At 37.2% G+C, this 10,096-nt stretch overlaps 1 protein-coding gene across 1 annotated transcript; it reads right to left on the reverse strand.

Annotated features, from left to right (window-relative positions):
• Nucleotides 1-958: 958 nt before the first annotated feature.
• LOC122648616 lies at nucleotides 959-5,618 on the reverse strand. Its single transcript, XM_043841827.1, has 3 exons — nucleotides 4,653-5,618; nucleotides 1,284-1,527; nucleotides 959-1,203 (listed from the first exon to the last, which is right to left on the reverse strand). Exons 1-2 carry the CDS (start codon nucleotides 5,108-5,110, stop codon nucleotides 1,290-1,292), a joined length of 696 nt encoding a protein of 231 aa, XP_043697762.1. The 5' UTR covers nucleotides 5,111-5,618; the 3' UTR covers nucleotides 959-1,203; nucleotides 1,284-1,289.
• Between the last annotated feature and the right edge of the window lie 4,478 nt (nucleotides 5,619-10,096).

Consider the following 10,096-nt stretch of genomic DNA (forward strand, 5'->3'; position numbering starts at 1 on the left):
GTTATTATTGTGTTTGTTGAATTATGTATATATATCTATTGTAATGTATTATTGAAATGTAAGTCCCTTTAACACCCATACATATCCTTTACGCAATTTTGTTACTACCTGAGTTGCAGGAACTTTCGTGCTACCTTAGCCCGCAGCCAAAGAAGTGAAATCTCAAAAGATATTTTGGAAAATACTAGAACCTAGGAAGATATTTGTGAACCCAAAGGGGAGGTGAATTATTCCATTTCTTTGGCTGCGGGTAGCAAGAAAGTTCCTGCAACCCGGATAGCAACATATACTGACGTATTTTTTGGAGTCTGGCATGATTTGAAGTCTGAAGAAGTATCGTGTATCCAACAACTCAAGAAAACAGAGCAATTTTGAGGACAGTTCTTATTTGGATCTGATCTTATTGAGCTATACGGATCAATAAACAGTTCTGTATCACAATCAAATGCGAAAATGATATCCCTTGGCCTCAGCCAAACAAGAAAAAGTACACACGCATGAAGTTGCGTGGAAGGTTTACTTTCCGGGTCAGCACTTTCTTTCCATGTTCTTCTACTAATGGAGTAGATGTTCTTCTACTAATGGAGTAGAGAAAGAACACCGACCCACTATGTGTCTCAGACAGCGATTTAAGATTTTGTTTGGAGTAGAGGATTAGTTGGTTCAAGTGGTTTTGAAGCCTCTTCAACGTCACCATGAACACCAAAACATCATCTCTGTTTTTTTCCTTTTCCTTTTTTCTCTTTCCAAAATACTTAAATCATGGGGAAGGGAGGAGGGTACGCCTTTTAATTATCAAAAAATTAATTAAAGCAACCTGAAAGAAACAACTCAACCACCCACTTGGAATCGATTTGATAAGTTTGTGGACCAAGTGATCTGTGAGAGATGCAGTCTCCTTTGGTATTATAAACAACAATTATCAAAGCAGAAACCAAATCAACATAAAAGGTGGGTTAAAAAAAAAAGGAGCTTCAGGCTTTGCAAGGTATCCTGATTCTCTTCTTTGAGCTATATTTTCAACAAACAAAACCATACCCACCCATTTTTAATAAAGAACTCAAAAGGGTTGAAGTTAAAGCAGCTCTGAATTGACGATAAAGTACAAACATATAATTATATATGATATGATATAACCCCTGCCCATGGATGCAGAAGGGCTATTTTGATTGAAATAGGGGGTGAGTTATCCTCATTTGTTACCTACACTCAGGAGCTTCGCGCTTTGCTTGCTTGCTGCTCCTCATCCATCCTAGCGAAAGAAATATTGGAATCCCCTTTACAGTATTTTACGATGGCACGTTGAAGTGAAAGAGCCAAGAGATGACAAAGGCAAAGACCATGCAAGCAAGCAGGAAATTCAGGAAGCGATGACCATGACAGAAGCTTCGGTTCTCTGCATATGGAGCAGCTGCAGCGGCTCCTGTTGTGGCTGTTGGTGTGTTTGTCTCATTCCATTGCTCCATAAACTGGGTCTCATTTACACCAACAACATTCCGTGCAGTTGCACCACAAATTTCACAGGTCCTACAAAATATAAATATAAGGAGAAATAAACAAGAGAACCTTTACCAGAGAGCTCAAATTTGATAAAGAAACATGAATCTGAAACAGAACTGCCGGAGGCAGAAAAGGAAATGAAATGCAAATGGGACAGCCAGAACGCTGTATAATACAATCTTTAGAGGGTTCAAAAAATCTTTTTACCACTAACAACTACAACTACAACAACAACAACTCAACCTTATCCCAACTAAATGGGGTCAGCTACATGAATCCTTTCAAAACCACTAACAACTGATCAATCATAATTCAACTACAGATATTATGCACTGTAAATTCTCAGCACATCCATATAATACTAAGCTTTATCTTCACAAAGCCACAAATCATATCTATAGAAACACATACTGGTGGATAATGGTACATCTACTGCATTGGAAGAGATGTAAACCTGAGGCAATGCAGCACCAGAGTTTGAAAAGAAAAGTAGATGCATCAATCTGGAACTGGGTTAAAAATATTGGAGACATGGAGATGATTTTTATAATTTGAGGAATGTAGTGCATCTAATATCAGTGGTACTTCCTTTCAGGAAGAAATAAGAACCAGAAAGAAGAGCATCTCCTGGAGAGAAAAACTCAGCTTAAAATGAGCAGATTTTCTGCCTATGTTTTTATCCATCATTAATTAAAAAAAAAAATCATCCATCACCATTTTTCCATCTCAGTGATGGTCAATAATAAAAATAGATATCATTTATCAAAATTAAATAAATAAATACAGGTATGATATAAATGGACGACTTAGTTTGGGGCACATAAAAGCTTCCTAATCAAGGTTATGGGATTCTTCCTGAAGATTTGACACCAGTCATTTTGAAGATTTTTCACCATTTTTGAAGAAATTTTTTTTTTTGATAGGTAGGGGGGGATGTAGGATGTGAACCAGGAGGTCTTGAGGCTTGAACTCAAGACCTCCTGGTAGCAATGGGCCTTTACGCACCACTAGCTACGAAATGCGCTAGGCCTCCCTGAATAAATGAAAAAAATTCTGAATTTCTGGCTCTGAAAAACAACAACTTAGAAGGAAATGTTCAGAAACAGATATGACGGGCACAGTGCTACAATTAATCAAAAAGGAAGCTTTTTTAGAATTATGTTGATCAGCATGCTCATACAGAAAATGCAGGTGTTTGTAAGCTCGTATGCACAGAAACTTCTCTGCTTCCAACCCTCAGCCAAGTTGGATTGTTCAAGACCACCCAATCAATAAGTAGTATCCTATCCATCCAAAAGTATAAAAATGAATATGTATTATCATGGAATTGCAGCACCCTAAAATCATAGTAGCCTGTTTATTCAAGCAATCTGAAACCAGCATTACTTCAAGAAGCCCTCATGTCTCATACTTTAAATTGTACAACCTTAAATTTTATATATTAATACATTTATAGACCTGATCTTAAAAATACTTATTTTGATAACATTAAGATAGTTAATGAAGAAAAATACCCCCATATACATAGTTATACACATACATATACAGAGATGTATACATTTCAAATGTTCAAATGGTTGCCATCTCTGACACATGTGCACATATACTTGGGTCCAGTCCAGAGAGAACTGAGCATAATACTTATGAAGAATGATTTAGACAATGTTAGAAGACATATTGTAGTGCAGCTATTATTATATACAGCTGTACTACCTTTCAAGGAGCCAGATTGAGATAAATAAACATATGCCACAACAATGCAACTATAGAAAGATAATAGCTGAAAGGAGGGGGTGGAGGGGAGTGGGAGGGGGAAGAAAGACTTCTGCCAGATCGTTTATATATATATTTTTTTGATAGGTGAAGTCCTAGCACAAGTGTTGAAATGGCATACAACATGTGCAGTTGTCAAATTTGTTAATGGACTTGCTAGCTAAGATAAAATACATGGAAATATGTGAAAATTACTGAATTTGGTCTTTGCAAACAGCATTGGAATAGATGCGATAACAATCAAACAAAATCATGGGCGTCCAATCAAAAACCTCAAGAAAGGAGAACACACAAAACCATCTGCAGACTCAATGATATAGATGCAACATTTATAATAACCATGATACAGAAGCTACATGACAATGCTTCCCATCAACTGACTGCCCACCTGAAGGCAATAATAAGGTGGAACTGACATCAATCTGATGTTTGATCCCACTTCACTGTGGCCAGGAAAACTGCTTTTCCACCATTCTAACTAATGTGATTTATCATAGGTCAAGATCATCTGATTCAAGTGATAATGGATCCAAAGGGTAAAGCATCAACTATACTAGTTTAGATCAAGATTCCATCATAGAGACAGCAGCACAAATTGTAGTCTCGACAGTGCTGGAGCCTTATCAGATACTGCTTATACAGAACAAGTAAGTTTAGTCATATCAAGCCCCATCTTCCCTCAAGGGGGGGAAAAGAATCAGAGACAAGGTATTGAATCAGAAAATCATTTCCAGAGAATCTACAAATACGATGTCATTCACCCACATTACATCAATCTCTACTTTAATAAATGAATGAGGTAGGGAATCTTGAATAGCTTTGAAGTAATTGAAGTAATTTTAAAGCAAAGGACTACAAAGGAATCATAGGTGCAGTTAAAAGACAACCAAACTTCCTCATGCTTTTAACTTTTGCTTTATTTTCTTGATGATCTTTATTAAACTATCAGCCCATCACCCACCTCTTTTTCTTTTCCTTCCAAACGAAGTAGCAATTTTGTTCTTATTATTTCAAGTTTCAAAAGATATGTGCTTACACTGAGCAAATTACTGGCATATGGGTTGCTCGAATAAATATAAACCTTCTAAATTCAGCTTTGGAGGATTTAATTCCAAAATTAGACAACAGTTGAAAGCCAAAAATTGCAGATTAACTCCAATTGATCATCTCTTTCCCAACTAGTGGAGGGTTATTTATTCATAAACATGGCAACCACATTAAGTGAACAACCCGATTTGCAAAACATAGAATCAATAATAATAAGAGTCCTTACTCAGTCGCAAAAGGAAAGATTGAGAGGTGGGAAATTTCTATGGGCAGCATAAAGATTGAATGTGTATTAATACTGAAAGCAGAGAAAGCAAGGGGCTTTTACTCACTTGTTGCCTTTTATCTTGAACCAGGCCTCTGCGCATTGCTTGTGCGCCGCAGCCAAATCTTCCTTGCACGAACAACCCAATTCGATAGGAATCCCAGATTCATGATTAACATAGTCCAAGCTCAGATGACAAATCCTGCAATCCTTCTCCACTTTAGTAGCCAAATGCACCTTAATCTCCGGAACTCCAGACTCCAAATGTATCTCTACCGAACAATCCGACACACAGGAGTTCCTGCGCTGATCTGAAACATCTCCTATCTCGGGATCGGAGACGCAAGATAACCTATGCTCATCGTAAGACCCACCAGCAGTGGAATCAAACGGAGAATGCCAAGACTGGTCATCAGCATCGGAGAAGCATAAGCTGCCTTCACTCCCTTCTTCACTACCATCGACGGAACTACGATGACTCCATTCTCCTGCACCATCAACATGTAGCTTATCTACGGTTGCCATTTCCAAAACCCAGAACCAGAATCTTCATATAAAGGAGCCGCGCAGTTTAAGACACAGCACCAACAGGTGAGCATCAAAACCCTCCGAGGTTGAAGCTTCGGAGGTTTCAATACAAAGGCAGAAGAGGCCAGAGGAAGGGTAAAAAGAAGGCAAGGAAAGAAAAAGCAAAAGAGAAAGAAGAGACAAACACAGTAAAATTTGTTTTTTTTTTTAGGGGAGGAAGGTTTTGTTTTAACTTCCTAATGAATAACAACTGGGTGTTTGAGTGAAGGCGATCTCTTTATCAGTTTGGCTGTTTGCAGTAACTCTGTAACAAAAAAAGAAACAGATAGAGAGAAGACAAAAAACAAACAGTTGTGGCAGAGGAAGAAGGATTTGAGGTAAAAACAGTCTTTATTGCAGAGAATCATGACTGGGCTTCATCCGTAGTGATTGTGCCGGTTCAGAGAAGACATTGTAAGAAGAGATAATGAGTACTCGTGAAGCAGAAATGGTACACCATACGAAGTCGTTAAAGAGAACAATCTAATCTGCGGTTATCCAGATATATATAGTGAGGACAGGGAGAGAGAGAGAGAGAGAGAAATGGGTTTAGAGAAATTGATTTTGATAATAGTTATCTATATAGATAAAGCGCATATATTGAAGGAAGGTCGTCAGAAATCGGAGATGAAAATTTATCCTTGCCTTGTTCTCGTTGCTCTTTACTTTTGTTTATTTGCTCGAAAACAAAACAATGGCAGATTATGATAAATAAATGACTGGCTACTACTATAATAAAACAGTATAGAGTAGATTCTGCAATTAAAATCTTCATTGTAATAACATGAAAAATACTGAAAGATTAAGTCTTTAAGTTTAAAAGACAGTCAATCATTAGTGTTCCTCTTTCCTTGCGGATTTTTTTATTTATTTTTATTTATAACTTTACTTACTTTATAAAGGAAGTATTAGATTAGCCCAAAAAAGAATTAAAAGAAAAAGAAAAAGACTCTGTGTTGATTTCTGTATACAAACAGGAATCGGGGAGTCGGTGACTGACTTTTTGATTGAGGAAGGAGAAAACAAAAAAAAGGGTAGATGGAGCTGTTACTCTGGGTTTGATAATTAAAAAAAAAGAAAAAAAATGTTTTTTCTGTTTTGATGAAAAAAAATATGTTAATGTGGTGGAATCCTTTATTAGATTTAGAAACGAGTTTAGCTCGTCTCTAGGGAGCCCAGTGCCCAGGATGCTGCCAGGGGGCATCCAACGATTGAGCTATGCTGCACACATCTCGGCACACGCCTAGAGATGTGTGGGGCACAGCCCAACGGCTGGCAGCACCCTAGGCATGCTAGGCTTCTTGGAGAGAGTTTAGCTCGTCTCCAGACAGCCCAGCACGCCAAGAGTGTTGCCAGCCGTTGGATCGAATCCTACTGGATGATTTGCTAATCTTGTAACACCCAAATGTCATTTTCTTTTGCTAAGATAACCCAAGTGTCCCACACTTAACCAAAAGCTTTGTTCTATCCAACCAAAAAAAGAAACTGAACTATAAGCCTAAACCATTACTTACTTACATAGGTACATCATCAGGTTCACATGCTTACCTCGACCATCGGTCCATACTCACTGCCCCATGAAAATTAGAAGGAAGTTGGGTTCAAAGAAAAAGAGGGATAAGGGTAGCCGGTTATGGAGAAGAAACTAAAATTTAATTTGGCCGGTCGTGTGGCCCCTGCACTAGTGCGAGGGCTCCAATAAGGGGACACACATGGCATTGAATGGGAGAATTTTCATTTTGTAGGGGGGCAGGGTAGGGTGGGGCGGTCATTTCAGTGGTGTTACATCTAGACACAGGTTGCACGCGACCAGGTAATGTTCTTTTGCCCTTTTAATTTTAGTAAAAGTTTATTTTTTCTAATTTAAGTGATTCTATATTCAGGGACATTTAATTTCATCATGTGGAAAGATCAAATGATAATTTTAATTGTATAGTGTATACTTAGGAGATGATTTGGGTTGATAATATGAAAAATTTCAGACCCAAATTAATCATTAATAATTTATATATTGTCATATTTTCTCATGTATGTCTATGCACTCATTACTCGTTTATTCTCTTGCACCTAGGATAATTCTAAGATTTTTCTATTACCTATTTTATAAGAGAGCTAAGTTTGTTTGGATGGAAACTTGACATATAAGTAAGGGACTTTAAATCTAATTATTCACAAAATTTTGGCTCTAACCTGACATAAGTAAAGCATCTAAGGGTGTTAATATGTTTGGTTATATGAAATGTGGAAATCAGAACCAAACCATTTATTAAATGATTTCACTATTCCAAATTGAAACCAATTAATAAATGATTCCAGTAAAAAGATTTTTACCGGTTTCAATCTCAATTTTGTTGCCAATTCAAATATTCTGTTATTACCTATTTAATATCGATTTTACCTCATGTTTTTGTACAATTCTAGGCCCAATTGGAAACGAACCTGTTTGTGGCTTTGTGAAGCCTAATAAAAAAAATCTGATGTTGATGGGCTTGAACCACGATATCAAGGTTCAAATTATGACTTAAAAAATAAAAATATTTTTATTGAATTTAATTTATATTGTGTAAATCCACTATAAAGCATTAGAGAGCAAATCTAGAATACCAGGACTAACCGGTTTTTGTAGTACGTTTAAATGGTTTAATGGCACACCAATTTAATTGATTTTAACCAATTCAAAACTTACGATTTATAGATTTAAAATCAAACCACATCATTTAATAATAAATAGTTTCACTTTTTAAAACCTGAACTGAATTGATTAAACAGTTTGGTTCAATTTCGATAAACAACTTTGATTTGCAATTCATTAACTTAGAAGCATCCAACCATGCTTGATTATGTGGAAAGCTATATCAGGAAACCTTTTTCTTTTATTTTTTATATTCTAAAGCAAATATTCCGTCGTGATGGTCACTATATGAGGAGGTGACAATTATTCTATTTTTTGTTGTTTTTTACCCTTTTTTTAGGTAATATCAAGAGCATCCCCATGCACCGTGGTTCCTAATCTCGGTATCGGGATCGAATCGGTGTGTCAGATCTAATCAGTGTATCGGATCGGTATCACTTCAAATTGCGCAAAATATGACACATTTGCCCCCTGTTTTTTTTGTAAAAACTGTTATATCTTACCATTGTTCGTACATGTGTATTGAATCAATCTCAGTCGATACCAATTTGATCTGGCCAAAATCGACCTCTCCGATCCACGATTAGGAACCATGCCATGCCCTATGAAACCCCCCAAAAACAAAAAACAAAAAAAATCACATGTACTGATGCACTGATCCAAATGCAAAATGCAAATGGAATGAGTTGACTGGAATATGGATGTAGGATTATTGACAATATTGGCCTTGGATGGACAGCTCGAACCTCTCGGCCTAACCTGTAGGGGTGTAAATGAATAGTCAAAATCCGTTTTTGTATCTGTGTCTGTATCCGTTTAGCACTATCCGAATTCATCCGAAAGCTAAATGGATGCGGATACGGATAGGCTATAGCTATCCGAAAAGCTATATTTACATGTAAACGGATAAATATTCGATCCGTATCCGTGTCCGTTTTCGTCTAGCACTATCCGAATCCGTCCGATAGCTAATCGGATGCGGATGCGGATATAGCACTATCTGAGCCGAATCCAATCCGTTTACAGCCCTACTAACCTGATTGTCCAGAAACGTAAGGCCCATGGGTCGGCCTATGGACCGGCCCATGTACACAAGCGCCCCACGCAAATGAAGTCTTAAGAATGAATGCAACCTCGGATTCCGATCTCTTTGTTGAGTTTGTTATTCAACCCGGCAGTTTCAAATACCACTTGTAATTATAGGTTGTGCTGCTAGAAATTTCGGACAATTGCTTCAATTAAATTGTTTGATCAGATTCATCTTTTCTAGGTATCAAAATTGGATTGGAATCGGTGGATTTGACTAGAAATCGACCAGGACCAATTCTAATGAGCTCTGATTCTTTGTTTACTGAGTCCAACATGGTTAGACCGAGTCGATTCATTCAATTTCAGGATGATTCGAATTGAAATCGATGGAGATTGTGATAGAATAATTGATGCGAAGCATTCACGGAGATCAATGAGCAAACAAATAAATTACAAATGTGTGATTGGCGTACCTGGATCTATAGTTGTGGAAGCCAAAATCGAATACTTTCTTTATGATCCTTGTTGCACACGAACGTTGGTCTGGTCTGCCCTCTTTCACTTCACTTTAGGTTTTCTTAGGTTAGTCACTTAATGTGCCAGTGACAACTATTTATAGTGGTGAGGATAGGGACCAACCCTGCAAAGAAACTAGGATTTCCTTCCCATTAAGGAAACAATACCTTAGGTCCGCACCTAGTAACTGGACTCATACCATTAAGGTAATCCACATTAACACAATTAAATCGATTTTAATAAAACTAAAAGTGGGACTATACCAAGCCACCTTATGAAAATCTTACAATCTCCCACTTGGGCTGCATATGTCATAAGTTTTGATTTTGAAAAACTTTTAAAATGACTCTGTGGTTTAGACAAATCGATTATGGCTACAAAAAATAGTGTTGAATGGAGTACGCCTTAAAGATATATCTTTCTTCTCAAGCCATTTCTTGTATCCAAAACAATCAGTCTTCCTATATCAATCCTTCTTGAAGAAGAAACAGACTGATCCCATACCCAATTCCGATTTTTCAAACCTTGGGTCTATTGCATCTTTTTGATAATCCGTACATGTATCCTTGCCCTCCAATTAGCTCAATTCAAGGTCATACTTGATCCAAGGCCTAAACTATGCGTGCCTTTTCTCACCACTTCGCCTAAGGTCATTTTAGGTCTACCCTTGGCTCTTTTAGTCTTTCAATCTGAATTAAATCACTCATCTATACTGAAGCATCCAAAGGCCTTTGTTTAACATGACCATGCTACCTTAAACAATTTTC

This window comes from Telopea speciosissima, chromosome 1 (assembly GCF_018873765.1).
Source record: "Telopea speciosissima isolate NSW1024214 ecotype Mountain lineage chromosome 1, Tspe_v1, whole genome shotgun sequence".
NCBI lineage: Eukaryota > Viridiplantae > Streptophyta > Magnoliopsida > Proteales > Proteaceae > Telopea > Telopea speciosissima.

Bases quoted from the DNA above. Each gene is read 5' to 3' on its own strand.
- LOC122648616 (XM_043841827.1), bottom strand. From the start codon at position 5,110: ATGGCAACCGTAGATAAGCTACATGTTGATGGTGCAGGAGAATGGAGT. The intron at 1,528-4,652 runs GTGAGTAAAAGC...TATATTTTGTAG, and splicing joins TTCAAGATAAAAGGCAACAA to GACCTGTGAAATTTGTGGTG.